General features: G+C 33.2%; 4 protein-coding genes across 7 annotated transcripts in view; 1 reads left to right on the top strand and 3 right to left on the bottom strand.

The window, feature by feature from the left end:
- LOC111695410 (eukaryotic translation initiation factor 2 subunit 1-like) overlaps positions 1-1,534 on the bottom strand; it is a gene marked incomplete in the record, with an annotated part of 6,407 nt that extends 4,873 nt beyond the window's left edge. The window contains 4 exon segments of the mRNA XM_023464731.1: positions 413-506; positions 591-648; positions 1,114-1,168; positions 1,444-1,534. Of these exon segments, the coding sequence (XP_023320499.1) occupies positions 413-506; positions 591-648; positions 1,114-1,168; positions 1,444-1,514 (278 nt within the window).
- On the bottom strand, positions 1,519-17,078 carry LOC111695437 (arginine kinase). Its single transcript, XM_023464761.1, has 12 exons — positions 17,072-17,078; positions 8,415-8,594; positions 7,324-7,376; positions 6,868-6,930; positions 6,406-6,553; positions 5,923-6,012; positions 5,182-5,252; positions 4,824-4,934; positions 4,169-4,265; positions 3,647-3,806; positions 2,785-2,848; positions 1,519-2,228 (listed from the first exon to the last, which is right to left on the bottom strand). The coding sequence occupies exons 2-12, from the start codon at positions 8,587-8,589 to the stop codon at positions 2,190-2,192; spliced, it is 1,071 nt and encodes a 356-aa protein (XP_023320529.1). The 5' UTR covers positions 8,590-8,594; positions 17,072-17,078; the 3' UTR covers positions 1,519-2,189.
- Positions 8,601-15,992, bottom strand: LOC111695436 (SET domain-containing protein 4). Of its 4 annotated transcripts, none has more exons than XM_023464756.1 (15): positions 15,853-15,991; positions 15,716-15,782; positions 15,513-15,589; positions 15,004-15,101; positions 14,435-14,650; positions 13,971-14,021; positions 13,791-13,855; positions 13,570-13,629; positions 12,582-12,655; positions 12,013-12,055; positions 11,246-11,370; positions 10,282-10,370; positions 9,990-10,070; positions 9,345-9,410; positions 8,601-9,098 (listed from the first exon to the last, which is right to left on the bottom strand). In XM_023464756.1, exons 1-15 carry the CDS (start codon positions 15,896-15,898, stop codon positions 8,916-8,918), a joined length of 1,341 nt encoding a protein of 446 aa, XP_023320524.1. In that variant the 5' UTR covers positions 15,899-15,991; the 3' UTR covers positions 8,601-8,915. The 4 variants fall into 4 exon arrangements, with proteins under 4 accessions (XP_023320524.1, XP_023320525.1, XP_023320526.1 ...); XM_023464757.1 differs by having other exon boundaries at positions 13,570-13,649; positions 13,820-13,855; XM_023464759.1 differs by having other exon boundaries at positions 9,014-9,098; positions 9,990-10,060.
- Positions 17,079-17,136: 58 nt separating the features above from the next.
- On the top strand, positions 17,137-26,986 carry LOC111695434 (uncharacterized). Its single transcript, XM_023464755.1, has 16 exons — positions 17,137-17,536; positions 18,101-18,141; positions 18,374-18,415; positions 18,718-18,796; positions 19,196-19,304; positions 19,478-19,539; positions 19,689-19,754; positions 19,863-19,939; positions 20,641-20,717; positions 22,238-22,337; positions 23,773-23,841; positions 24,211-24,300; positions 24,680-24,893; positions 25,438-25,481; positions 26,147-26,547; positions 26,603-26,986. The coding sequence occupies exons 1-16, from the start codon at positions 17,245-17,247 to the stop codon at positions 26,646-26,648; spliced, it is 1,809 nt and encodes a 602-aa protein (XP_023320523.1). The 5' UTR covers positions 17,137-17,244; the 3' UTR covers positions 26,649-26,986.

Below are 26,986 nucleotides of genomic sequence, written 5' to 3'. Positions count from 1 at the left end.
ACAATATACTCCTTGGATACTCTCCGCTTACTCAAATCAATATATCCCTTATCCATGTCAACCCTGGATACAATATAAATACAATATACTCCTTGGATACTCTCCGCTTACTCAAATCAATATATCCCTTATCCTTGTCAACCCTGGATACAATATAAACACAATATACTCCTTGGATACTCTCCGCTTACTCATATCAATATATCCCTTATCCTTGTCCATCCTAGATACAATATAAATACATTAGACTCCTTGGATACTCTCCTCTTACTCGAATCAATATATACCTTATCCTTGTCAACCCTGGATACAATATAAACACAATATACTCCTTGGATACTCTCCGCTTACTCAAATCAATATATCCCTTATCCTAGTCAACCCTGGATACAATATAAATACAATATCTTCCTTGGATACTCTCCTCTTACTCAAATCAGTATATCCCTTATCCTTGTCAACCCTGGATACAATATAAATACAATATATTCCTTGGATACTCTCCGCTTACTCAAATCAATATATCCCTTATCCTTGTCAACCCTGGATNTCATACCCTAGACAATAAATAAATAGACAACCCAGACGACAGGGTCATACCCTAGACAATATATAAATAAATGACAACTCAGACAACAGGATCATACCCTAGACAGTATATGTATAGATAAATAGACAATTCTGACAACAAGATCATACCCTAGACAGTATATGTATAGATAAATAGACAATTCTGACAACAGGATCATAACCTTGACAAATATATAAAATATAGATGAATAGACAATCCAGACAACACGGTCATCCTCTGGACCAATTTTTAGAAAGATTAATAGACTCTCCGACAAGAGGATCAAACCACAATAATATAGATAAAAAATCTTCTATGCAACTCCGACAAAGTAAGTAGACAAAACACTATTAAAAAATTTCCCCTTCCTAGTTGAAGGGTTAATGATGCTTTGACAAATGTCCTACGTTCCTATGTTCCTTGTATTTAGAATAGATAGAAAGATTTTATTCTTTTATTGTAAGGCAAAAAATAAAGAATAAGTTTAGATAAACCAGTTGAATTTCTAACTTATATTTCTTGAATGAAGTTTTGATATTTACCTCAATATTGTTGTATTCAAGGAGATGTACATACGCCCCCATGTCCGCTATAGACCTTAACAAAAAAAAAGGAAATAAGAAATACTAAGTAAAAATGAAGTATCGACATACGCTATCTGCAACATCTTTTGTCATATAAAGTTGCAAGGGTACCGTTGTACAAATACCGAGATTCTTATGTTCTGTATATACCTACAGTACACGCCTTCGGTTCGGTATTCCTTACACACACTCTTTAAGTACAGACACACACACATGACGTTTCCGACCCCCTGATCCAGATCCTAACCCACCATAAAAATAGATCTTAGGAACTGAGTATGAACAAACCTGACGTTCACCATGACGACCTCATCTATCTCAGGATAGCGCTGCTCGTAGAATCTACACGTCAACGGCATTTTCTCTAAAATTAAATTTCAAAATTTTTTAATTTTTTTTTAAAACCTTAAACTCAATTATTGTCTTCTAGCTATTTCTAGCGAAACGTTTTTAAAGTTAAAGGTTTGGTTTTTAAATGCAGAAAATACTAAAATGCCCCTCAACTCAAGGATTTACGCAGGAGAAAAAAGGAGCACCATTTTTACTACAGTATCACAATTTGTAAATCTTAACATCACAGGGATATATTGCCGATGATTCGGTTTCATAAATGCGTCAGAAGTTTGCGTCATACCAATTAGATGGATAACCATGACGCAGAGGATGTTCCAATATGTGGTATAAATGCATTGATTGATAAGATTCAGAAAATTCTAGTTCCTGGATTTCAAATGGGATTGTGATATATGATTTGCTTACCAGTTTAACTATTTTAAGTGTGTTTAACTGTAAAAAATTCACAAAAAATATTTCATCTTTCACACTTCAAAAGAGCTTTCATTTGTATAAAATATTTCTTGGAAGAAGTTTACTGACAAGCTCTCTAATTGGAAGATAAAAATCAATACTAAAACTGTGAAATCAAACAAGAAGAAGACTAAAAACAAGCTAATTCCCGACTGCTGTATTTATCAAATCATTTCAGATCATCCGATCATTTACGATCATCAGATCATCAACGATCATCAAATCGTCTAAGCGATTCCGTGCTTCTTTTGGAGCTCCAAGTCTTCCTAAAACATAGCAAAAAAAATATATTTTTCTACAAAATTATTCTTTATATGTTTAGTTTTTAACCAAAAAATGGTTTAAAATACTTAACAAAAAACCCTCAAAAGTTTAACTTAAATTAAATGTCGTCATCCACTGATAGACATACAACAAATAACGAAAAGTGCTAGACCCAACAAGCTTTAATAATCTTGTGACCAGATTTAATGAAGACATGATTATACCGCGTATGTGTGGTTCAACCAATTCTCTTGTGCGCCGGTTCAAGCTAAAGAGAAATGGTTGAACCACGTTTACACAGTTCAACCATATATTGGTATTAATAAATCTGGTACTTTTGGCTCCTGGATCTACAGAATAGCTCGCTGATTTCTACAGAAAAGACGACCAAGAAAATTTAAAGTTTTTTCATTTACCATCATTCAGAGTAAAAGTTGAACGTGCTTATCACGATAAAAATATCACTCTATTTCTGAGGCAGGATTGACTTGAAGTTGCGAGTACAGTCCCTTTTCATTCCCCTGGGTTAGGTCAATATAAATTGTATAAATGATTTACCTTGACAAGCGAGTTAACTCCGTCTATCATACACTGAACCAGTTCAACCTCACTGTATCCCAACCTTGAATCAGTTTGTTTTACATTAAAGGGACAGTAAGCGCAATTTCAAGTGACCCTTCGTGCAAAGATGGCAATGTCCGATTTACAACGGTATCTTTGAAAGATGTGTCTGAAGAAATGTTGATTAAATATGTTTTTGTTTTTTTAAAACTATTTATTTTAATTTGTTGATTTTCTGCAAAAGTGATTTGCGCATTTTTTACTTATGAGAAACAATGGAGGAAATTTCGTAATTAAACAGTTTTTGGGTCAGAAAAACGGCGCCATCTTCCTCATCTTTTATCAGATTAAGGTTTCAAGGATACTGTTGTAAATCGGACATAGTTATTTTTGTACGGAGGGTCACTTGAAATTATGTTTTTAGTCCCTTTAACAATACATCTATCATCATAAATATAAGTGGTATACAATATTTTTTTATATCTCCTGGATCTAGAAATTACGGGTAGCAGATATTAATTTACAATTATACGATCCTTTTCATTGAACTTTTTTTCAGAAGTTACAATATTTTTTGTTATTGCTATGCCCACTCTTTCTTTAACTTTTAACGAGTAAAATTATATTATATCACGATAGATTGTGCAAAGTTTGAATTATGACCTTCTCTCAGAAATTTCAGTTTTTTTCAATTATTTTCAAGTCAGAAATTTCTATAAATCTTAAATGTCGTAAATCACATCAATTTGACGTGAAAAATTGGAACAAATGAAAAATATTTAACCAAAATATTTGTTTTCCAATAATTATCTTTATAAGCTTGTTATGTTATCAAATAGAATTCATGTCTAAAAATTGCCTGTGTTTATTAGAGATATCGTAAGTGATCCCAGTTTGTCCCCCGGATTCCCCCCTGGTGCCTCGAGGTTGCACTTTCAACTCCTCACACCTAGCCTTCAGTACAGACAATCCTTCCTTAGTATAGCCAGGCAGGTCAACATGGACACTAGCTCGCATACCTGGCAAATTGATTCTTTAGTAACGTAGGGTTCTTTATCTAATAGAATTACTACAACCCCCCCCCCCCCCNCGGGGAGGAGAGGGAGGGGGGGAATGATTTTCGAAAATATGGAAAAGCAAAATGAATATGGGATGATCTCCCATTTTCAAGTTTCGCAAGTTTTTAAATATTTTTTATACATTTTAAAACTTGATTTTGATTACCCTTCCTGTTCCAAGATTAGTAGGGAAAGCAAAAATAAATTCATATTGAAGAGGAACCACCCCAGAGCTACGTCAATATCCTAACTGTTCCAAGATTAGTAGGGAAAGCAAAAATAAATTCATATTGAATAGGAACCCCGCTACGCCAGTATCCTACCTGTTCCAAGATTAGTAGGGCAAGCATGGATGAATCCATATTTAGGATCCAACATGAAATCCTTTCCGGATTCCTTTTTCACACTCTCACCCACCGCCTATTTAAGGAACCAGATTCTTTATTTTATTAAATCAAAATACAGGTTGTAGGGCTGGCCTAAAACTCCAGAATTGGAACTAAAACGCTCTTAGTGAGAATATGAAAAGATGTTTGTTTACAATTGCTTGTTTTAGTAAGATAAGTATTTAGTGCAAACAATTTTGATTAAAAGAAAAATAATGACATGGGGAGTGGGTGAACTTAGAATAATATGAAAACGAATTAAGACGAGATACGGATGTGCTTTTTTTGACGTCTTAAAACCATAATTTGCTGAACTAGTAAAAAACTCACGCACTTTTTTATTTAAACTCTTGATAGTCCACAAATATAATGAAAGCGAATTATGAAGGGATCCAAATGTGTATTTTTGTCCCTTTTAAAGTAAGGATTGTTTAAACTTAAAAATTAAAAATTTAAATAAATTGTTTCTCTGAAGATCATAATATACCACAAACATCACTGCATACTGAGAGCGCGTCGGACCCAGGAAGACAAAATATTGTTGATCCAACGCACTGTCTCTTAAAATGCGAGTAAGAATCTGTCCCCCTGCCTGAATTCCTCTAGCCAGTCTGTCGAACACCCCTTTGACATCTCCGCCCTTCTCCATAGAGATGATCCTCAGCTGGTCCTCCTCGTTGACCCAGGTCAAGAAGGTTTTATCCTGGAATATTCCGGGGTGTCCAAATATTTATATCAAATTATTTTCTAACCAATAAAAAAATATATATATTTGACAATTGCAACTCCAGAACAAAAAGATCTTTTTTTGTTCTGAACTTTTCTTTCTAATTGAACTCTCTAGGATAACCCCCTAGCTCCTTGTAGAAGAACATATTTAGCCTTTACCAAGAAAAAATATAAAATCAGCCCCCAACGACTATGAGACATAAAACACTGAACACCCCTGCCTTATTATGGAAGATTCCTCGCCCCTCTGGCCAGTCCCTCTCCATACCAGAGGTTTGAAGGTTCTTGTCTCCTGGTACAAAACAACAATAACCAAAAGAATTGTTATAACGCTAAATGTTTAATGAAGAGCTCTGATTTAAATATTTTTGAGTTATATCATGCTTTTTGTTATCTGAATAAATTCTGAAGTATTGCTTATAAAAATAAGAAATATAAACATCGTAAGATAGGAAGAAAGATCACCTGATGAAGTGCTTAACTGTTATTGTGATGAAACATTTCGTATACATGTAATTACTATTTCCATGATTTTGTGTGCGTAAAATTAATGTTAATCTACCAAACCATTTTCAACTTTCAATAGAATGATTATGTCCCTGAAAGCCACTCCACTATATAAGAAAATAAGATTTCAATAGAATGATTATGTCCCTGTAAGCCCCTCCACTATTTAAGAAAATAAGATTTCAATAGAATGATTATGTCCCTGTAAGCCCCTCCACTATATAAGAAAATAAGATTTCAATAGAATGATTATGTCCCTGTAAGCCCCTCCACTATTTAAGAAAATAAGATTTCAATGAGAGCTTAAAACTTTTGAGGTAAAACATAAAGTGATATTTTAACTTTGTGAGTCAGATTAGCTTTGCCAAGATTTAATATATTGCAGACCATTCAAAACTGTCCCGCTCGTAAACAAGGAAAAGTTTAGAGACTGGTTCAGCAGTGTTATTGTTTTCCTGATACAAAGAGGAAATGATCATCTACAAGCTGTTGTCGGACTTTCTCTTCCATTCCAGTCAGAGGATAGTAGGTGCCAGCCAGATCGCCTAGATATTCTTTTATTCATCAATTTATTCAATTTACTCAATTTACTCAATTAACTCAATTGACTCAATTGACTCAATTGACTCAATTGACTCAATTATTCACTTACTCAATTACTCAATTACTAAATTACTCAATTACTCAATTACTCGTCTACCCGACTACTCGACTACTCATCTCCTCATTTATTAATTTACATAATTACTAATTACTCATTTAATCATTTACATAATTACGTACACATTTACATATTTACTCATTTACATATTTACTTTTTTACATATTCACATATTTCTAAGTGCACTGAAAGGCCGTCTTTCTATTATTTTCCGCACCAGGAAGAGAAAGCCCCTTTATACACATTATAATTGAATTACCACACAATTATTTATTACCTGTAAGGTTAGCAAAGGCTTTCTTCATAAGGTTCTCTACATCTAGTCTCTGGGTCCTGGTGATTCCAGGAGAGAGACCAAACCCATCAATGTTTCGTCCAACCCGGATACGGGTAGAATGAACAGGAGCAGAGGGGTCAATGTTTCCCTGATCAGATGTATAAAAATGTTATCAATTGAACTATCAAGGAGATGCCAGATGAGAAGCATAGATCAAATCAGGAGAACTGGTTAGTCAAAATCAAACTGAAAAGCTTTCAGAATTTCTTACGCAGATTGAGAGCCCTTCAAACGTTTAATATTTAACATTTAAGGTTATTTGAAGGGCTTTTCAGGGTACTAACAAAAGTTCTGGTATATGACATCGTGAAATAGTGAATTTCTTTTTGTGGGGGAGAAGGGGGGCTCTAATAAAAGGTCGACGAAATGAAATGTCAGTTCCTATATGTAAATATTGTTCACCTTTATTTTGGAAACATCCATGTCAGACTCATGAACAACATCTCCAGAGATACCGTGATACTCCTAATCAATCAATCAATCAATTCGTCAATCATTTCATCCATCAATCGATCATTAAATAAATCAAGCAATCATACCAGAATTGATAGTGAAATTTTCAACCAAGAAAATTGAAATATGTGGTAGGAACATAAGTGCGCCAAAAAAAGTAAAAAATGCTATAAATATTAAATGTAAATAATTAAAAACGTCTTCAACTGCTTTAACAGTAAAAAATCATTATTATTTCACCGCAGGATACGGATAAAAAAACGTTTAAAAAATAATCCGGTCCAAACCTAGTCGGATGAGATAGGAACAAAATCCATAGCACTGCTCGCAAATAAAATAGGACGAAAAATTTTAGAGTCAAAGTCAATATTGATCTCTTTCATTTTGGAATATTGGATTACTGACCTGGATAATAGGATCAAACACTTCAGCAAATATTTTGTAGGAATCCCAGTCACCTGAATCCACAAATTATCATATTCTTTTATGTTAACGAAAAAACAGTTATTCATGATAAATTTAATAATATAAAATATTTACTTATTTTTTATATATAATCGCTCTGCTGTAACCCAAGAGAATAGAATATATATTAGAGTGGAATTTAGAAAATCCCTCGGTATGAATTTTGTCAGTCCCTTTCAGCCTGAAAGGGAGTTCAAAGTGTACAAATCATGTAACTGTTCACAAATTATATGCAGGAGAGTACATAAATACAGTATGTTCCCTTGACTATCCATTTCAATTTCGAATTTTTTAAAGCTGTTAAATAAACTTTATAATGAATTAAGTGAATAAAAAACATCATTTGATTTATAGTTATAACGGAAAACCATCGTTTGTAAAGTGAAAGGCATAGTGTCTATGTGAAATGGTCATTGGTGGTCAATTATGAAACCAGCCTATTTCATAATTTGTTTTTTTTAATATTAATTTTAGATTTTCTAAAAAATGATGTTCCAGGGCCCAAAAGTACACCTTTAGTATGGAAACAGTATAAAAAATGTCCGTTTTACATTTTTTCTAATAAATTCCACTCTAATATATATTCTTTTCTCTATGGCTGTAACACAGTGTCTAATTTAGTCACCTACTTTTTACAGTCAAAGGGACAGTCGTCGAAATTTTAGATGACCGTCCATTAAAAAAAAATTGTGACATGTGCTATTCACAACGGTACCCTTAAAATCTTAATCTGTTTCAGAATGAGTAAGATATCGTACTTTTCTGCCATGATAACTTGTTTAATTCTGATAATTTCTGCATTGTTTCTAAAGCTAGAATGCGTGAATCACCTTAGCAGATACACCACATATAAAAATGAACAGTTTTCGGGCAAAAACCGATGGATTTTTAATTCATACTCTCAAACGTTATTTAGATTATTTGTGTGAATTGGACGTGCCACTTTTTCAATAGTGGGTCGCTTGAAATCGCGTTTACAGTCCCTTTTTACAGATATTTCAGTCTTTTTCCCCCCGATCATAATGTTTAACCTGCGTATATTCCACAGTGCTGATCATCATACTCCGTAGCGCAAGCAATAGCTTTAGCTAAGGTGAACCCAGCTGTTGTAGTAACAGCCTGGTGCAGTTTGTCCCAGATAGGTTTAGTCACATACTTGGCAACCAAGCTGTGCTTGGACTTGATCTCCGGCATAGGTTCACCCATTTTATCTGAAATAATAGTTATAGTTCACAGCCAGCAGACACACATTTTACAAATAATTAAATTCAGCCATCGGATCAGATTCAGATACATGTAAATTTCCGAACCCATCTCATGTATATCATTTGTACGTTCATTGTACATAAAGCGCCTCCCAGAAGATATTTAGAGAACCTCAAGCATTTTCTGAATGCAGTTTTGTTATGTTAGCATTATCGAAAATTTAGAATGATTTGCTCTTTCAAAATTTTCGGTCCCAAAAATCCAAGTTTAGGGCATTCCTCTATCCTATATGAGGTGCGACACCCTGTATTTCATAGTCATGTAAATCAAGTATACACGTTAATGCACGATTTCAACATTTGTACATGAAACTGTACAAGACTAATTGCGTAACTGAAGTACTTTGATGGGCACTGTACAGCCATCATGTTTACTAAACATGAGTTAACGTACTGCAGAATAAACTGGAGGAACGACAAGATAACTGAGTGGAGAGGCTGAAATAAATCCTAAGCACAATTTAAGCATATTTTTTTGTAGAAAATTTATTGCGAATAATAACCAGCATTTCACAACTGTTATAATGACATTTCTAGATTGTTCAAATCAAATTTAATCAAGTAAAATAAGAATTGCTTAGTTAATACTTTCATATTAATAGTGAAACTCAGTTAGTTTGAGTTTGGTGTTTAATTTGCTCGTATGTTACTGACAATCAGACAAAATAATCAAAATATGCCCAATTCTGATATTGCCTGTAAGTAGACTTTGTGCCATTCATTTATCTTTGAAGGATCCATCATCAAGATATATATAACAGCCTAAACAGTAAAGATATAAGATCAGGATCTATTTAAAAACATTTATACCATACTAAAAACTCATTTCTTAGGCTTCTAGCCAAGCTTAACGAGCAAAAGATCAATTTGTCGACATCAATTTATAAATATTAAACAAAATATGTAATCATTTACCACTTTTGAAGTTTTACGTATCGACCAAATTTCACTATTTTCGACGTAAATAAACGTTATGTATAAAAAGAAATCTTAGACAAACACTAACCAACAAGGGTGTATTATGCATTTTTTTTAATGAATTTGGGGAAATTTAAAAAAAAAATCAAAATCAAAAGGCAATTTTTGTCACTTTTTATTCCTACATTTTGATACTTTTATTCAAAAATTCCAAGGATTTTTCCTTAAAAATATTATTCCTCAAATTAGCGGGGAAATAATTTGAGCACCGCATAGGCATCCCAAATAATTTCTGGAGAAAACTGATATTCAAAGAGGGGGGCTGATTGAAAAAAAATACACCCCTGCGTTACACAAACAAAGAAAAATCAAGTCTTAGACTAAATGTTAGACACAGTCAAGACCTAAGAGGAGATACTCCACCTGTAGATTCCACGGAAGGTGACCTTCGGAAATACCAAGATTTGAAACAAGACCAGCTTTTTCCAATAAATCTAGTTTAGCCTAAAGTCAGACAGACAGTATAACATATTAAAAAATTCACCAAAAATATCAATTATTTTTCCTTGAAATAAGCTAATTCAGCACAATTTAGCGAAACCCGTCTTAACAAATTTGCTTCACATAATAATTCATAACATGTAAAAAAAAAATATTTAAGGACGATTCTCAGCAAAATAAATATCCATGGTTTAAAATAATTTTCTGCTTCTGCCTTGATATTTGAGATGTTGTAACGAAGTTTAAGAAAGTTGATCAGTTCTTCCAGTTCTACTTTAATATGTTCATTCTGGTTTCCTTTACCTTCAATATAATTTTTATTTAAGGAAAACAAGAGGGACTGTAGTCTCTAGTCTCTACACATAATTTCAATTGCTTGATCCAGAACGGTGCACTTGAAGTATGAACTAGATATAGATATTTATCGTTTTCAAAACTTATTCTTGTGAATTGTGGTTTCTCTAAAAATGTGACTTGCACATTTCTACTGAAGGAAAATGAACAGTATTCATAAACCTAGAAAATAAACAATGTCTTCTACAATATTGAAAAGATAAGAGCTTAAAGGGTACCGTTGTGAATCGAGCATTGCCATCTTTAATGGAGGGTCACTTGAAATAACGCCACCCTTTAACCTTATGAATCCAATATATGTTTTCCAAACTAAATTTTTTTTGCCGCTCATACTTCTAACAAATGTAAAAAAAAAGATTATGCGAATAAATGCACAATGTTTATTAATGGTTTTAGTCAATACGTTTGACATTTTATTTCTGAAGTATTGATGAAAATAGTAATAATTACAAAAGTAGATAAACCAGAACACCCCCCAAAAAAAAAAAATTCTATTACAAAAAAGTTTACAGCAGATTTGATAGGAAAGTGGACTGAAGTACCATTTTTTCTTTCAAATATATGGGGATTTCTGGTATATTTTCAATGTTTTTAATAAATAAAACAATAAAGGAATAGGACGATGACTTTTAGGCCATATTTGATGTTGATGTAAAGAAAATACCAGTAGGTTGAAGATCAACCAAGTAGTCAAATGAGTCATTGTAAAATGCACAACTGCTGTGTTTGATGTTTTTGAATTATTATGAATCAGAACTTGTGCCACCACTCACCAGTCGTCTTCCTATTCCAAAGTATTATAGGGCCTCAATGAAATTACCCACCTAGATGAAACCCGTACTCTGTCAATAGTTTGGTATTCGAATGTTTCCCGTAGCAAATAAATAATTCCGAGAACTTGGAGGTATCTTGGTCCACCTTTATCTCGTAATAGTATCCTCCTCCATCCCTAGATAATATTTAATACTGGAGAACCTGGAGGTATCTTGGTCTACCTTTATCTCGTAATAATATCCTTCTCCATCCCTAGATAATATATAATACTGGAGAACCTGGAGGTATCCTGATCTACCTTTATCTCGGTAATAGTATCTTCTATCTCTAGTTAAGTTAATGATTTGGGGCAAAAATCAGTAAATGTTTATCAACTCAATTCCAAATAGCAAATGCTTCCACCTTTTAGATACTGTTTCTGGGGTATACTGTATATTTTAAAGAATTTCACTCCCTAGGTCGGGGGAGGGGACTGAAGATTTTTGATGAATTGGGGGGAACAAATGGGACATCAAACCTCAAAAGGCAAGTATTTTCATTCTTTTTATTATTTTTAACCCAAAAAAATTATTTTCACTGAAAAATCATTAATTTTTCCATTCAGCGAAAACCCCTAATGAACAATTTTTACGCCCCGCGCAACCATTTATTACTTCCTGGGAAAAAAACGATTTTTTACGAAAATTTACACCCCTGTGCTGTTCACCAAATACAAAACAATGGAAATGACTAAATCAAATCATTGTCTCTATTCTTTATTTTAAATTAATTAAAATTCTCTATTTCAAATTCATAGAAATAAACTCTTAAAGCTAACCTGGACTGTTTGATATTTATCCCAGCCTCTACGCTTACATCATCTAAATATTTGTATTTGCAATAAATTAGATAAGTAAGAATTGGTATTCAATATGATCCGGGGTGAATATTTTCCTAGAGTCCCCCCCCTTTCTAAAAATACTTTTTTCCCCAAAAGTTCTCTAATGGTTGCGCTCCGCCCCCAAAAAAATACAAGTTTATCACTGAATATGGAAAAAAAATATTGTTCAGGAAAAAATGATTTTTTGGTTAAAAGTACCAAAAAAAAATTTGGCTTTTGCTGTCGCATTTTCCATTGATATTTACAGGGGTGTAAACTGTATATCTGAAAAAAATTCACCCCTGTAAATATATGAAGTACCGAATTAAAAAATTTAAATAATTTATTTTCCGCAAAAGATCTTAATGGTTGCGCAGAGCGCCCCCAAAAAAAATTAGATGTTTATCACTGAATATGGAAAAAAATTATAGCTCAGGGAAAGAAATGATTTTTTTGGGAAGTACAAAAAAAAACACAAAAACTTGGCTTTTGCTGTCCCATTAAGCATTGATTTTTACCCTTGATACCTGAATGATTGAGCAGATCTAGGAAAGGGACCAGGGCAAGCGTATTCTCTCCCCTCTCCCCTTTTCCTGAATCCCTGGACAAATATAGCGTTGGCAGATTTAAGTAATCAAAATCGATCGGTTCAGCCATTTTTACGTTTAAAGGATACATACAAGCAGACAGACAGACAGACAGACAAGCAAAGTATATATACATATTTATTACTTTTTTGGAATTTGAAAAAAAAATTAGATTTTTGAAGAAAAAAATGTCGATTTTTCTTGTTTTTGTTACTCCCCGGGCGGCAGGCACCCATGGGTTCCCTCAACAAATTTCAGCTCATTCGATCCAGCCGTTTGGACAGCTTAGTTGACATACATATATTAGCGAGAGCTTTATTATATAGAGAATATATACGACCATTAACCATGTTTACACTGCGAGTTTTTATTTCTCCGATAAAACTGAAAATAAATTGTGGTCTTTGAATTTAAGGAGAGCACAGATAACAATTTTTCAAACTTTTTGCGTTATCTTTTTTTGCGGGTAATAACATGTAATATGCATTCAATATACAATAAATCTAGGGGAAAGGAATACAAAATATTCTTGTTTAAATTTTAAGAATCATAATTGTGAAATTAACCATTTCTACGGCTAATATTCTAGGTGAAAATAAAATCAAAAGACCTGAAATTTAAAACCAATTTTATCAACCCCTTTTATAGAGATATATGCTTACACTGATATTTTATTATATTTACAAATGTTTTATTCCTTAGCTTTGTCCTGTACTTCCACAATGAACAGTATTAAATGAACACGTTAAGATTTAGTAAAAATATTTAATTTTATTAATAAATTATAACCAACAAGTTGTTCATTTTATGTAGTGCATGAAGGGTCGTAGCCTTCTGAAAAGTGAAATTAATGTTTACGCTATCGCAAAAACAAATTTGATCTTAGATGTTTTAGATCGCACAATGGGGTTTTTAACTAGTTACTAACCTAGGATCCTTCTCTAGATAAACAGCTCTAGTATTTACAGTTGAGTAACCCCAAGTATATCTGCAACAAGCAAACAGACCCTTGTAATAAGCTTTTCTGTATCTTTTCAGGTTATTTCTCCCTAAGTTTATTAATTTCCCAGCAAAACACAACTATAAGTCAAGCTTAGAAAGAGTTTAAAAACATTATTCAAGAGTAGATTATATTTAAAAATCTGTTTCCTATTAATGTTTAGATCTGTAAAATATTCCTTGAGCAGAAGATAGGATTGTTGAATTATATTCTCCTGAAACCGGTTTTAATAAGGTCACTGAACTACCTATACTGCAGGTTCAATTTTGAACCGATTAAAAGATAAGAAATTTTTTAGAGCAGTGATTCAAATGTATTAAATTCGTTCCCTGGTTGTATACATGGGAGGAGATGTAGCCTGGTAGAGCACTCAGTTCAGTCTAACCAGCACAGGTTTAGTTTCTCTTAATTTCAAAAACTCGCCCTAGGGACTTGAAGAGACAGCAAAAAAGAAAAGAAATTAAACTTCTTGTCGACAAGGTTCGACTTTTTCGACTTTCTGAGCCAAGATTCAAGTTATCGGAAGGATGAACAAAAAAAGATTAAAAAAATTTGTTGAAGGCATGAAAAGATTTAAACTACATAAAAGATTTTGACTTGCCACCCGTTGTATAAATTTAAACCATAATTTTTATATCAATTCAAATTTATTGAAATTTTCTAAATCATACCTTGCTTTAAGAAATTGATAACTAAAGATTAAGTTTTTAATTTTTTATGTATTCTATGAAATTCCAGATATAAAAAATTAATAATGAGGAAAGCATAAATGAAAAAATGGACTAGTCTGTGCCTGATTGTAATACAAAGGAAGAGAATATTCATTAGGTAGATAATTTATATAAGGTTTCCAGTGGTCATCTAACCCTGGATATGGTTTTAAATCCGCATCCTTCTCCAGTAAGGGATTAAGATCCTTGTCCGTCTCTAGCTGGGGGTTTAGGTTCTTTACAAGATGAGGTTTTACGAATTTATCCTTCTCAATCGCCAACCAAAAACTCAGCAGAACCTATGATACAGAAATGTTAGGGTACATTCTCAAAAAAAGATCACTCCTGCTTCTTTTTCAAATTCTTCTCAAATCATAGTATTAAAACCAACATGATTTGGGATACCCACTACCCTCAATGTATATGGGATAAAACTAAAAAAAAAATCATTTGAAGATGTTTTCTGTCTAAAAATTGGACAGCTGCAGGAAACACTAAATGCAAAAAAAAAAGACGCACTAAATTAATTCTGTGCCCTGGATTAATGCCATTTATGAACATATCTAACCTCTGTAGGAAAATATGATTTTCAGAAAAGGAAGACTGGAAAAATAGACATGAAAAATATAAATCCGAGTTAACCTTGTCAAACCTGTGTAGAAAATTTTTCAAAATGCTCTGCAAGGATTTCTCCAACCCAAGAAGTAGAAAGATAGTATCTTGTTACACATGCTTCGATTGGAATAGAAACTAAATATAATATATTATTTGTAGCAAGATCTTGTTCTAAACTTCCAAAGATCAAATTTTGGATGATTAATTTTGAAAATATGTGCCTAGCTTTGAAGTTGTACTTTCGTTTAAAGACTTTACCACAACACTATTCGATCCATGGTAGCACTACTAAGAAACTAAAAAGATCAAATAGTATTTGAGCAACTCCTAAAACATAAATAAACTATTAACTTATGCAGATTTTCTTTGTCGTCAATTACTCAAAACGTCTCAAAAATCCATATTTAGAGCTCAGCAGAATCCAGGATAATGAAACGCTATATTCACAATCGGAAAGGTTAAATACAGAAGCAAGGGAGGGTGTTGTGCAAGAGTTTTAAACATGAAACAGACATATCTAACGGTGGAAAAAATATCGTTACTTGCCTATCACAGAACCTTCTTTCACATGCTCTAAAACCTGCAAACCCCGGTCTGTAGATTGGAATTTAGCAACTCTCATTCTTAACAAAACTATCGTATACTTTTAAGGCTAAGAAGGCCCGGGGGAAGAATGAATAAAAATGTGTACTACAGAGGCTCAACTAAAAAATTATCTAAAATTTAAGAAATGATAGTTTTTAATGTTCCTGTAGCATGGCGTCCAGTCTTTGAGCTTCAGCCATTTCATCAGATTTACAACTTCGGGTTCATGACCTTTCAATAAAAACATTTGAGCATATCTTTCAAATAAACATGTTTTTATAAAGTTATTGTTACATTTTACCTAAATTGAATCCATCTTTTTCGAGCAATTTATCTTTTTTCCTCATTTTTTATTAACTTTTTAACTTTTCCTTTTCAAACCAGTTTCTGATTTCAATGTGGTTTATTTCATGAGTTGCGGCATTGTACTAAGGCGAAAATGTACTTAACTAGAGCATGCGCAGATATATCACAAATTTCCAAAAATTAAAGGGGTTTTCTTCATTTTTTGTTGGAAATATATTTTCATATTTTTTTCAAGATTTCAGACTCTTTGTATGAATTCAATGAATATTTTTTTGTAAAAATTAAATTTTTTTTGTGAAATCTTTTATTCTTTTGATTAATAATAGGAATTAGTTGCGGCATTTCCCATAAACCGTGACAGCAACATCGAAGAAATCCAGAAATTCCCTAAAAATTAACAAAACTGGACCCTCGTACGTTTATTATGTAAAATATATGAAATGTTCAAAATGTAGTACCTTGTTATTTACTTTACCTTGCACGTCGATCACGCCTTTATGAACGGATACAAGATTCACCAATTTGATAAGATTTGTTTCCAGAAAATGTCGTACAATGGCGGGGGTGCATATGGGTCTCAGTACTCGGATGCGAACAACTATTATACTGCCTCATACACCAACCCTCCCCCTCCTCCCCTCCCAGTCCCTGATACCGTCCCTCAAGGTAAATTTGGGGGTAGGGTGGGGAGAAATTAAAGGCCTGATAATTTCCTAGAGAACAATTTTTGAACCCCTCCCCCCCCCCTCCTCCTATCAATTAATGGATCTCATATGCAACACATGTTGTTTGTAAGAACTTAAATCTTTGCATAGAAGTATCATAAAGTCTGCAAATACTTCTTTTCTGCTTTATCCTCAAAAAAATGTGCATTAAAGGTTATTAAATGTTAGAATTCCAAAATATAATAGGTCATTAAATGAAAGAATTCCAAAATATTATAGGTTATTAAAATGCATAAATTCCAAAATATTATAGGTTATTAAAATGCAAAAATTTCAAAATATTTTAGGTCATTTAATGTTAGAATTTCAAAATATTATTGGTTATTAAATGTTAGAATTCCAAAATATTAATTCCAAATATTATATCCCAAAAAAAAAAAAGTATTCAATCTTTCCTTTTTCCTAAAGTTCTAATAGATACTTCTGCATTTTTTAAATTTTGACAGAGAATGTAGAAAAATAGAAAACCAGATAAATCTAATTCCCGACCACTTCTAGAAGAAACACATTACATTTCCTTTCTTTTGAGGTTGAGGTTTAAACTTTAAAGGTTAAATTCAAACTATTTTAAGTCTGTGATACAAACTGGTCAGACTGGTGGCGGAGCCGAATACGAACAAAACTACTGGTCCGCCTACTATCCTACTTACGGCGGAAATAGTATGACTGAAACAGCCCCCAGAGGCGGAGCTAGGGGCGGAGGAGGATTCAGGGGCGGAGCAACTAGAGGTGGCTCTCGAGGCGGAAGGGGTGGACGAGGAGCCAAGAACTGGAATACCGGTGGATCCGAATGGGGTGGAAGTTCTTCGGAGTGGGGGCCTCCAGGCACAGAAACGTCCAATTGGTCGACATCCAATCAAACTTGGACGCCAGCTTCAGGATCTAACGCGGATTGGTCGCAATCCGCAGGATCCAATCAGAATTGGACTCCATATAATCAGCAAGAGGGTAGAGGTAAAATTAATTAATTTAAAAAAATTACCTGAAATAAATCATATAAACTGAAGTTTCCCTTCCCCCGGCATGTTAATTTGTGAATTCATTTTGTAACAAATCTCTGATCCTGAAAGTAAATTTAATGAAATTAAAATTGAAAAGTGTTTTTTTGAGCAAAGTTGTTGGTGAAATTTCTTAGTAGATCATTTCCTGCCTTAAATTAATCCTAAATTAAATTAAATTTAAGCGTGTAAATTAAATTAAAGGGAGTGTAAGCGTGATACCCTTGAAACCTTTCTCTGATCAAAATGTAGTAGATGCAATCGTTTAACTGACTCGAAAAGTGTTCTTTTTTCTGTGAGTTTCTCCATTGTTTTTTTAAAGCAAGAAATGCGCAAGTTATTTTTGCTAAGAAACCGCAAATGAAAATAAACAGTTTAAAGAAGCAAAAAAAAAACATTTTTACCTATTTCATACTTGATCAAACAAAGCTTACCATTGTAAATCGGGCATTGCCATCTTTGCATAGTGTCGCTTAAAATTACGCTTACAGTCCCTTTTATATAAATATTATTAAAACAGGAAGAGGAAGAGGGAGGGGTAGAGGAAGAGGGGGTTTTAAGGTAACCTTTCAAAATAAAATATTTAGTATTTGTAACAATATTATTTTGGTTTGCTGATGTGGAAAGACATTTTCTCTTTATTGAGAGGGTTTAAGCTTTTTTCCAAAAAGGCGAGAACCTTCGAGTTTTAACATTTGTGCCAAAAAATAGTGGAATGTGTAATTTTAGGAAATGTCTGCACTTGTCTTGTACTTTTCGACAAAGCAGGAATAAAAAAATGTATATTTTTTAGACAAACGATCCTCCGATGCCCAAGTACTATTCATCAGTCGAGGTAACTTTAAACTTAAAAAAAATATATATTTCCGTTAAATTATTTAGTTCATGTTGGGGATTGTTGATATTCTTGAAATCAAATCAAAGCAAATATTTATTTGTTTGAAGATTTAATTATTAGTGACAATATGATTATCACAAAATAAGATAAATCCTCATGAGGGAAAAAGAATCTGATGGGCTGTAAATAGCTTAGTTTCGTGGAGGGGGGGGGGGGGGATATCTGTACGAATATTATTTTGTAAAAAAAAATTAAAAATTAGTAAGTAAGAAGCGATCCTAATCTATTTCAATTTTCAGGAGTTCTTTGCTGGTATTACTATGCACCCGACAAGCTGGGTCACAGATCAAGCTAGACGTCATCAATGGACAATATCGGGTAAATGGGGTTTAATTTATTTTATCTGATCAGCCAATGTATACTGAGTTGTTTTTGGTTGACTTGGTTCAGCCGTTAGAGAGGCAATGCAAGTTCAACCAAATGTAAAAATTCGGGGAATATCAAGGGAAAGGGAAATCATTGATTATGGACATTTTCGGAAGGGGGGGGGGTGGATATTTACTTTATTTATTAATTAGATAAAATCGATATCAGGTAAAATGAGTTACATCGGGTTAACGTGGTTCAGTTGTTAGAGAGGCAAAATGCCTAAATTCGGGGAATATCAAGCGATAGGAAAATTATTTATTAATAGACATTTTTGAGGTGAGAGGGGGGGGGGCTAGTTTTAGATATTATATTATTAATTAGATTTTAAGAAAGCTTAAAATATTCTAGGGAAAGAAGGAACAGAGGGTATCAAGTACAAGTTTTTGCTTGATATCGGAGATATCAATGCGGTTGGAGTTTCGAAAAAGAAAAAGGAAGCCAAGGGCTTTGCTTACAGGTTAGCAAACAAAAATGTACCAATTCTGATGACAAAATCTTTTAAATTTAAAAGAAAATTCTGCCATAAGTTGCAAATTATTCAAATTGTTTACATTTATCAATGTGAAATCTTGTTACGTCAATTTTTATTCAAGACTGACCCTGGCGTTTCCCGAAATTGTTAATGTTAAGGTTGATGTCCGTGAAAATTGCTGAAAAGTTAGGAATGGTTCCCAAGCTGCCTGACGATATTGGTAGGTTTTCTATTAAATATATTTTAATTTATGTTTGTATTTTTTGAAAAAAAACCTTAGCTGTAAAATGGCAATCATGACACTTTTCTTATTTTACTCTATACATTTTTTGTTTCTGAGATAAAAATACTGAGGATTGTTTTTACTAGCTGAAATTGTCAACCCTGAATCTGCTCCCCCACCTCCTCCTCCTGTAACAGAAGTTGTAGCTAAAGGTAAAAAATAAGGGTATAAATTTTCGTTCAAAATCCCCCCACCCTTTTTTATTATTAATCTCCTTTTTTGTGTTGATTTTCAACAATATTAATCCCTATGTATTATAGCACCTGTAAGCTTTGACGCATCTGCGCCCGTAACAGTCGTGCCTCAGCTTCCTCTTCAGCCACAAGTTATACCAGAGGTTTGGGGTTATTTACTCTTTCACTGATGGTTTAATTGATTTAATGGTTGATTATTGACTCTTTGATTGACATGATGATTGTTAAATCAAATTTATTCATTGATTGATTCATTCATTCATTGATTGATTGATTCACTCATTGATTGATTGATTGATTGATTGATTCATTCATTGATTGATTCATTCATTGATTGATTCATTCGTTGATAGATTGATCAACTGATTTACTGGTTGATTGATTGACTGATTGATAGATTAATAATTTGTTGATTGATTTACAAGTGATTAATTGGGTATTTTTTCCTGAAAAAATGTCCAGTTTTATTTCGCTGAGTTGGGAAAAATAAATGATATTTAGGTGGAATTAAATGAACTTTTGGGTGTAAAAAGTATGAAACGGGATGAAAAAACTTACCTTTTCTTACTTGTCCAACCTTTAATTTTGTTCACAGATCTTTAAAATTATGGGGGGGGATTCTTTGAAATATACGCCCTTGCTTGTTTGTCAAATTTGTTTATTTTAATTGACTGATCTAACATCTGATTTAATATTTGATTTAATGAATAGAAAATTTAAACATTTTATTTAATTTTTGATCTGTTTATTGAATATATGATAAATTTGATTAAAATTTCGTTGATTAATTGAAAATTTTATTTATCTATTGAATATTTTAATAATTGAAGAGCTTTATGTGCAGAATATCCCTGTATTAAACGATGAGGAGATCAGTGCATTCCCCGGACACCCGATAATTCTTCTTACAGAAGAATTAAAGTAAGTTTACATTATTTGAAGGCTGCAGTGTGCAGTGTACTCAATGAATAATAGGCATGGGACGTAGGTTTGCGGAGGGGGGGATAGATAAAACTCCTAAATTGATTTGGTGGCCGCAGCGCCGGCCCCCTAGCTTGTCCTAGCCGCGGCGCTCGGCCCCCTAGCCTGTGCTAGCCGCCACGCTCGGCCCCCTAGCCCATCCTAGCCGCAGCGCTCGGCCCAGAAATTGTCTTAACCTAACCTAACCATCAAAATAGGAGTTTTATCTATCCCCCCCTTCCGCCAACCTACGTCCCATGCCTGAATAATAGAATATGGATCCAACTCAATAAAGCAAGACATTTGCACATCACTTAAAGCGACACTAGGCAGAGACTAATTCATTTTGATTTTTAAATGACCTAGGATCTATGTGTTAAATTGGGTTATGTTAATTTGAAAACTTAAGCGCTTATCGTAAATTAATGTTGGAACCTTTTGAACAAAAGTCATGTATGCACGGCTTGGCGCTTAAATTAGATGTCCGAGAAGAATTTTTTAAGACTGGCGGAGTTTCGACTGTGTGTATTGGCTTTAAAAGGAGCCAACCGATTCGGAATTTTTTATTTCTTTGGGCAGGTCGTTCCATTGTTAAACTACACGATTAGAGTAAAATCTTCTTCTCAACTCTGTATTGGATAGTTTACTTTTAATGTTTAAGGGATTCACAGAAGCGGTGTTACTCTCCTCTGTCTTCTACAAACTCGAACCAAACTCTTCTGTCAACCCTATCAATCTCATGTACAATTTAAAGTCTGGAACACGTCAAACTGAATCTGCGTGTTCTTTCAACCTGTCTTTATAATTATTGCTATTTAGTCCAGAGATCATGATAACAGCTTTTCTATCACTTCTTGATCCTGTTGAAGCCATGGATTCCATGCTAGTTTTGAAAATTCAATATGGGGTCTAACATAAGTTGTGTCAAGGTTTATAAAGATTTTTCTGTCTCTGTAATGAAAGAAGTGTGAAATTTGGGTCAAAACACCATTTGCCTTTCTGGCTGCTTCCTTACATTGGAGGGAGGGCTTAAGGGATTTATTGATTATAAAATCAATCTGAAGAAAATACAATCAATCTTGATAATTTATTTTGAATTTAAAGGAACTGAAAGGGTAATATCAATTGACCTTCCATTTATAAGAACAACCCTTTAAATTTTTGCTTCATCAATGATTTCGTAGATATTCTTATTTATATAACAGGAAATTAAGTACCAAGAAACCGCGCGAGTGTATACTAGTAGGGAGAGTACAGTGTACACCTTGAGTCTCCCGGCACTCAATCTTCAGCAGTACTAATGAGGGTATTTACCTCATCGTTGTCCAGACGAAGGTTTGAAGTTTACCGTTGTGAATCGGATATTTAACATGCCTGTTCATAAATGAAAGGTCACTTGAAATTACGCTTACAGTCCCTGTTAATCAGTTCTACACCATCTTTAACCTTTCTAAACTATCCCCTCAAAAATTGTGTTTAAGACGGCGTGGTTTGGGAGCTCCTATATTCTCCTGTGTGAACGAGGAGAGGGTGAAGATGAAGGGACACGGAAACTTCGGCAAAACTAACTATACTATGAAGGTGATCAAAGATTTTGTATTTTAATGCTTTACTTTACAGGGATATATATTTTCTTGATAAATTATCCCTCCTCTTCGAAAATATTTAAGGGTTGTATTAGCTGTGTTGGGAAAAATAGAACCGTCAAATTTTAATTTTAATTTTCCCCAGATAATCAATAATTATGCATTTTAACTCCAGGCATTTATGTATTTATGCCCTTATCCATAATTCTTGCTGATTTTTAAAAGTTTTTTCTCTCGTTTTTCTTTTATTGGATGTATAATCATCAAGTTCGCTATCATAGCTAAAATATATAGGGCGACCAAGCCACTTTGTAAATTCATAAATCCATAATGTTTGCTGATTTATAAAAAGTTTTATCTCTCGTTCTTCTTTCATGGAATATCTAATAATCACGTTTGTTATCTTATCTGAAAATATAGAGGGTGATCAAGCCACTTTATAATTTTATAATTTTATAAATGTATAAGTTTCTGTTTCTTTCATAAAGTATTTGAGAAGAAAAAAAAAAAAAAAAATTTTAAAAAATTATTTTCCCACATTTAAAAACCATACTTAATTTTACATAATCAATAGTGCTTCCATTACTTGTAAAAAATAAAGATTCCGTAATTTCGGTTGGGAAAAATAGAACCGTCAAATTTTAATTTTAATTTTCCCCAGATAATCAATAATTATGCATTTTAACTCCAGGCATTTATGTATTTATGCCCTAATCCATAATTATTGCTGATTTTTTAAAGTTTTTTCTCTCGTTTTTCTTTTATTGGATATATAATCATCAAGTTCGCTAAAATATACAGGGCGACCAAGCCACTTTGTAAATTCATAAATCCATAATTTTTACTGATTTATTAAAAGTTTTATCTCTCGTTCTTCTTTCATGGAATATCTAATAATCACGTTTGTTATCTTATCTGAAAATATAGAGGGTGAACAAGTCACTCTATAATTATATAAATGTATAAGTTTCTGTTTGTTTCATAAAGTATTTGAGAAGAAGAATAAAGAAAAAATAAAAAATAAATTATTCTCCCCCGTATAAACCATACTTAATTTTACATAATCATTAGTGCTTCCATTACTTGTAAAAAATAAAGATTCCGTAATTTCGGAAAATGAAAATTGACATCGTCAAAGATCATGAGTAAAAATTGATATGTCTGTTAATATATGGTGGCTTCCATTTCTGTCATAGCAACGACGCTCAGCCCTAAATTGTACTTACTCTAAGCTTTCAATTCATGACGATTAATTAAAATTAAATTAATATTCTTTACAGGTTTTGAAGTTCTTTTATCAGATATATGCAAATAGTTTATTACTATCAAATCAAATCAAGTCAGGCTGTTAGGGAAGTCCTAATATCCATGATTCAATCTCTAGATGACAAACTGTTATATAACACCTATTTAATGATTGATATTTTTAGGCTAAAGTTCGGTTTGAGGACGAAACATATTCATATTTTGGAATTGCAATGAATAAAAAGACTGCAAAGGCAGGATGATTAAGTAGTTAAGGTTTGGCCCTGTTTTTATGCTTTTATTGAAAATGTTGTTGTATGATGGTGTGTTGGTTCCTTTGCTATTTGGCTCGTTGATTGGATTTAAAAGTTAGGTGGTACATTAATTTATTTTAAAATTCAGCTATCGATATGGTTTCAGTTGGTTCATTAGTTAGTTGTTAGTTCTGGTTGGGATTGATTGATTGATTGAGAGATTTAGAGATTGATTAAGATAGACAATTGGTTTGACTTGTTCATCTTACGGGATGGATTTTTAATAATTAAGTGTGTTATGATTTGGGTATCAGTTTTCAATTGTTCAATAATTAAATTTGTTATCTTATTTAATTATCCTTAAAACAGCTCCAGTCTGCTGCATTTGCATATCTTGGTTTGATGAAAATGAAAATAGAAGATTTATCCCTAAATCCGCCCTCAGATCCTCTTCTCAAGGTAATGAACACGTGACACTGATACATCATCAATTAAAAATTTATTTAAGATTAAATTTTAGTTAATATTTTGCCACTCTTGAGATTTGTCCTGCCATTTCAGTACAGTACAGTACAGTACAGTACTGTACTGTACCGTACTTGAGATTTGTCCTCCCATTTCAGAAGTTCGACAAAATTTCGGCAGGTTATTTTTGGCGTGGAAATCAATGTTGATTCGGCTGAAAAATAAAAAGTTATATTTTTATCCGAAATTACCCGAAGGGGCAGTCAACAAAGAAAGAAGTTAGAGAATGAAGGAGGAAAAAAAGATGACAAGAATAATAAAGATAGAATTTTAAACATTAAATTTTAAAAAAAGTTTTAAAATTATTATTTAGGATGGAAACCTTGCAGTTCAGATATCATCAAGTATGGCTGCTACTGGAGCCCTCGTCTCCGGTACTGCTCCGATAGTCTCCGTGTTTATAGATAAACCTGTTCCTGTCGCGTCTGCGGCTCAACCTGTAGCTCAGACCTCAAATTCCCCGGCAAATGGTTCAACTTTACAATCTGCTAAACCTATACCTGTGGTCTCTAAACCTGCCATCATAGGTTAGTAATTCATGCCTTTAACGACATATACTGATTTTCTGAACAAAAGATTAAAAAAAAAAATCCCCTTTTTTATGCAACATTCAGAAATCAGGAATATTTTATTATTCTTTAATTTTTACAATTGAAATTTTTGTATTGAGAGTCGCAAGTTTTTATTTGGGTTTTTGTTGATATTTTTCCCCTTGGATCCGGATTTGTAGATCCGCATATTTTTCTAGATCCGGATCCAGTAAGCCAAAATGTTACGAATCCAACGGAACCGGATTCTAGGCACTTGACTTTTTCGGTCCCTGTCTAGTGAACTCGTTATGTTTCTTCCGTTTCCTGGAGGAATCAATTTAAATTTGTTCAAGGGGGGAAGAGATTTCTTTACCCTTGAAGTAAAGGATAAAAATTGTTAACGGGCTCAGTATTAATTAACTCTAATATTAAATCAAATTATTTACTAGTCCTTAGCAATTTTTATAAAACTCAAGTAAATATTAAGTAAAAAAAAGAATACAAGTATAAAATGAAAGATGTTAAGCTGTATTATTTCTAGGTGGTGTTTTGAACAAACCTGACTCTACCGGAACAATGGTGCAGGTTAATACGATTAAACAATAAAACCTTAAATAAAAAACTTATTAAATTAATGAAATGATGTTGTCTTTTCATCTATATTCTTGTCTAGTTAACCGGTTAACTCGATGAACATCGACCAACTCCAGTTCTTTGTCGTTTGTCGATAACACTTCTTCTCTAATTGGCATATTTATTGATCTATGTCTCTATGATTAAATTATTATTAAACTATAAATTTTTTCAACATACAGGGTTACCTATACTCACATATGATGAGACTTTAAATGAATATAATAAGGATCAAGGGATCAACTGAGAATTCTACTTTAAAAGTAGTCTTTAAATAATATAAAAAAATTATTTTGCGCTAAGTCAACAAGTTAATGGTAGCATTCCTGATGGATTAGTTTAATAAGAAGGCTTCTGGCTCATGCAGTATTTACTGCACAAATGTCTCTGAACTTGTGGATCACACTGTACTAACTCAATTTCTCTTTGATTTTGACTTATTGACGGCAGTGTGTACTTTATATTGCTGTTGAAAAAAAAGACAGTGCATTTTTTTATGTTGTTGTTAAACTTGGGTAGAACTTTTTTTGGAGCCTGTAGCTCTGCACTGTTAAGCGGGGTTTTTGACTTGTGTTTACACTTCACTTAGACCCCAACTATTTTATACATTTCTTTAGATCCCAGTTGTAGCAGTGCAACCACAAATGAAACCCGTAGAGGACGCAAAGAAGAAGGAAGAAGTTGTTGAGAATCAGAAAGTTGAGAAAGTTGAAAAAGTTGAGAAAGTTGAGAAGCATGATGACTCTTTTGATGATACTTCCCTGGAGTTCTCTGCTCTTCTTGGGAAACCAGATTCAGGGGAGAAATCCAGGAAGAGAAGCAGGAGCCGTAGCAGGAGTCGTAGCAGGAGTCGTAGCAGGAGTCGTAGCAGGAGTAAGGGGAGGAAAAGAAGCAAAAGCAGGAAGAGAAGCAGGAGCAGGAGCAGGAGAAGAAGCAGGAGTTCCAGCAGCAGGAGCAGAAGTAGGAGCAGGAGCCGAGGAAAGAGGAGGAGCTCCAACAAGCATTCAAAATCATACAGGTGGAAATTAAAAACTTTATTTAGAATTCTGTCTTTTTATTTTATTTTATTATAGGGATCGCAGTTCTAGCCGAGAAAGGCACCGAGGTTATAGAAGATAAGGCTTTTGAGAAACATATTTGACTGCACCGTATATGCACCTGTAACACTATCACCAATCGTACATTTTATATAGGAAAAGTTTAAACCTAAGCAAAGTAGTGCAAGGGCATTTCTAAATATTTCAAGCATTTTTCTCCACATTGCAATTGAAGATTTCAATTTAAATGTGAATATTTTCCGTGTGAAAATGTCTTATTTAATGTCAGTAACCTTTGTGTGGTTATTTATTTCTACGTCAACATTGCATTGACTTCTTAAGAATGTTTGTTTACTTTATTTGTAAATGACGTCCTAACAACGTTGCAATAAGGTCCTACTGACATTACTATTTGTTTTG

This window comes from Eurytemora carolleeae, unplaced genomic scaffold (genome assembly GCF_000591075.1).
Source record: "Eurytemora carolleeae unplaced genomic scaffold, Eaff_2.0 scaffold34, whole genome shotgun sequence".
Classification (NCBI taxonomy): domain Eukaryota; kingdom Metazoa; phylum Arthropoda; class Copepoda; order Calanoida; family Temoridae; genus Eurytemora; species Eurytemora carolleeae.
The sequence above is the reverse complement of the archived record's forward strand: the minus strand, read 5'-3'. Positions and strand labels throughout refer to the sequence as shown.

Excerpts from the sequence above, each read along its gene's own strand:
- LOC111695436 (XM_023464756.1), bottom strand. The coding sequence starts at position 15,898 with ATGAGGAAAAAAGATAAATTGCTCGAAAAAGATGGATTCAATTTAG. Across the intron at positions 14,651-15,003 it reads TTGAAAAATTTTCTACACAG|GTTCTGCTGAGTTTTTGGTT; the intron begins GTTTGACAAGGT and ends TCTGTATCATAG. Across the intron at positions 13,856-13,970 it reads CCTCCCATGTATACAACCAG|GAGAATATAATTCAACAATC; the intron begins GGAACGAATTTA and ends AACCGGTTTCAG.
- LOC111695434 (XM_023464755.1), top strand. The coding sequence starts at position 17,245 with ATGACTGAAACAGCCCCCAGAGGCGGAGCTAGGGGCGGAGGAGGATTC. Across the intron at positions 19,940-20,640 it reads AGCCACAAGTTATACCAGAG|AATATCCCTGTATTAAACGA; the intron begins GTTTGGGGTTAT and ends CTTTATGTGCAG. Across the intron at positions 25,482-26,146 it reads CTACCGGAACAATGGTGCAG|ATCCCAGTTGTAGCAGTGCA; the intron begins GTTAATACGATT and ends ACATTTCTTTAG.
- LOC111695437 (XM_023464761.1), bottom strand. The coding sequence starts at position 8,589 with ATGGGTGAACCTATGCCGGAGATCAAGTCCAAGCACAGCTTGGTTGCC. Across the intron at positions 6,554-6,867 it reads TGGATGTTTCCAAAATAAAG|GGAAACATTGACCCCTCTGC; the intron begins GTGAACAATATT and ends ACATCTGATCAG. Across the intron at positions 4,266-4,823 it reads GACTGGCTAGAGGAATTCAG|GCGGTGGGTGAGAGTGTGAA; the intron begins GCAGGGGGACAG and ends TTCCTTAAATAG.